The 2,333-nt window shown below is 44.4% G+C and overlaps 1 protein-coding gene across 1 annotated transcript; it reads right to left on the bottom strand.

Moving 5' to 3' along the window:
* Window positions 1-207: 207 nt before the first annotated feature.
* On the bottom strand, window positions 208-1,161 carry LOC149835096 (uncharacterized). The gene has a single exon (XM_090009522.1). It carries the CDS (start codon window positions 1,159-1,161, stop codon window positions 208-210), a length of 954 nt encoding a protein of 317 aa, XP_089865648.1.
* Between the last annotated feature and the right edge of the window lie 1,172 nt (window positions 1,162-2,333).

Consider the following 2,333-nt stretch of genomic DNA (forward strand, 5'->3'; position numbering starts at 1 on the left):
GTTATCAATTATCATAAGTTGTTCAGTTACATTCTTACACAGACTGATTAAAGAGAGAGAGAGAGAAAGCACACATCATATTATAATATTATATTATACTAGTCATACTGATCCTACATTCTTCATCTACAAGCACAAAAAAACCCACAAAAAAGGAAGAAAATTGAGAGATAGAAGGGGATTTTCTTTTTCTAACAGAAGGTTTGTTCAAGGGAAAGATGCACCGGCGGAGTGAAGATCAGGCCACGATAGAGCAGAACCCCAGAATCCCAATTCTCCAACGGCCAAGGGCGACGCCTCCACGCCAGAATTCCCACTCACCACCGATTGAAAGTTCTGCAGCTCCTCGTTTCCGTAGCCACTGCTCATGGCCCGAAGTCTCTGATACAACTCTTGAATCCCACCACCACCACCAAAACCAACGCCACTCTGATCCCCCACCAACCCCAATTGGTTCTGGTGATGGTGGAAATGTGGCTGCTGATGCTGATGGTGATGATGGTTCCCGTTCCTCCACAACCCACCGGCATTGATCACACCCATGGCGTCCAGATTCTGAGCCTCGGAGATCGATCTCTGGAGCACCATCGAGGAATTCTGATGATTGCCGTTCCTCGGAAACCCCAGATAGTTCTGGGGCTCGAACATGTGGGAGTTCTGCAGCAGGAAGGAGGATATACTCGTGGGGTTCTGCTGCGTTAGAAGGATAGGTGCAGTAGTTGCGGTAACAGTGGAGGAAGAGGTGGTTCGATCCTTATGATCGGATAAGGCCGAGTTGGTGGTCGTGGTGGCGGGGCTGGGGGTCTTGGAATTGTGAGTTGTGTTGGTGCTTTCAGCCTTGGTCTTGCCGGAGCGGGCAGCGGAAGTCTTGTTTTTCCGGCAGCCACCGCCGATGGGGACGTTGCGGAGGGCACCCCCCTTGGTCCAGTAGCGGCGGCAGGACTTGCAGAAGTGGCGGGGCTGGGTGAGGTTGTAGTTGTTGTAGTAGCAGAACTTTGTGTTAGACGAGTCGCAGCGTGGGCACTTGATTCCCGCTTGCTGCGGGTCGCCGGCGGCGTCGCCGTCCGGTGCCTTCCTCTCCTCCCCCATCATCATACACTTCTCTATCAGCCTTGCTCCTCCTCCTACGCCTACTCCACCAACCAGAAATTCTTGGATCATCTTCTCTTGGAAGGCCTTAATTTCCTTTCCTTATCGAGAGAGATCGAGAGAGAGAGAGAGAGAGATGTGAAGTGAACAAAGAATGGTAGAGTGGTACTTAAGAAGAGGGATCAAATATGAGAGAGATTGGGGTGAATGGGAGGATGGTGACGAGTAGGGGATGTAAATATAAATATAGATAGCAGGGGTTTGGATAAAACCACTGTGCCAAGCGGTTTTTGTCTGAACGCGAAACAGTGGTTTTCTGGCTTTGTCATATTTATGGAATACCAGAAATGTCCTTCCATTCAAACCGCTAGCTAGATATTGGCCACAGTTGGCGACCCGGCTCTGCTTGGCGTTGTAACGTCGGAGATTCGAGGACTCGGATAGCCGGAGTTCGAACTCCAAAGTAATGTTTGGGAGGTGGGTGTCGGAGATCACTCTAAGAAAATTTGAAGGATGTTTGGGAAAATGAAAATGAAAATGAAAGGAGGAATGAAGTTCGGCTACGAATCTGCTAAATCCAAATCCCGTAAAACCTCAATTTCTGCTCCCTCTACAGGGAGGAGGCTCTGTAACAAATATAGCGAGATTTATAAAAATCTCACGATAATATCGTGAGAAATTGCCTGAAAGTTTAGAACGGCAATTTCTTGCAAGATTTTCAATCCGTGACAAATATCGGGATGTTTACCATTTTAACAGATATTTATCGTGAGATTTTCATTTTTAAATATGTTTTATTTATATTTTCTTATAAAAATTATTTTTTTATATTTTTTGATTCATTTTTTATTGCTGAGATTTTACCGAAAAAAACTCGAGATTTATGAAAATTTTCAAAATCTCCTGAGTTTTTACTCCCGAGATTTTTGCTGATTTTAACTTTTGCCATTATGGGAGGAGGTATTTACGGCTCCCTGAATAAGGTGGAGTCCGGTGGGTGCATTCCCGTGGGTGCCTGATTTGTTGGTTTGTATAAAACTGCTTTGTCAAGTTTTGCACTTTGCATTTTTAAAAGTTCATATTATTAGCCCTATTTAACTAAATGTGATTGTGCAAGTGGATTACACGTGAAACGTAACACTATTATCATCATTTTGAACTACCAAAAATATTGTGTATTATCATTATATTTTGACTTTTTTTTTTCAAACACCTTAATTAGTTTTCTCTCTTGTTTAAACAGG

This window comes from Nuphar pumila, chromosome 6 (genome assembly GCF_984573655.1).
Source record: "Nuphar pumila chromosome 6, dmNupPumi1.hap1.1, whole genome shotgun sequence".
Classification (NCBI taxonomy): Eukaryota; Viridiplantae; Streptophyta; class Magnoliopsida; order Nymphaeales; family Nymphaeaceae; genus Nuphar; species Nuphar pumila.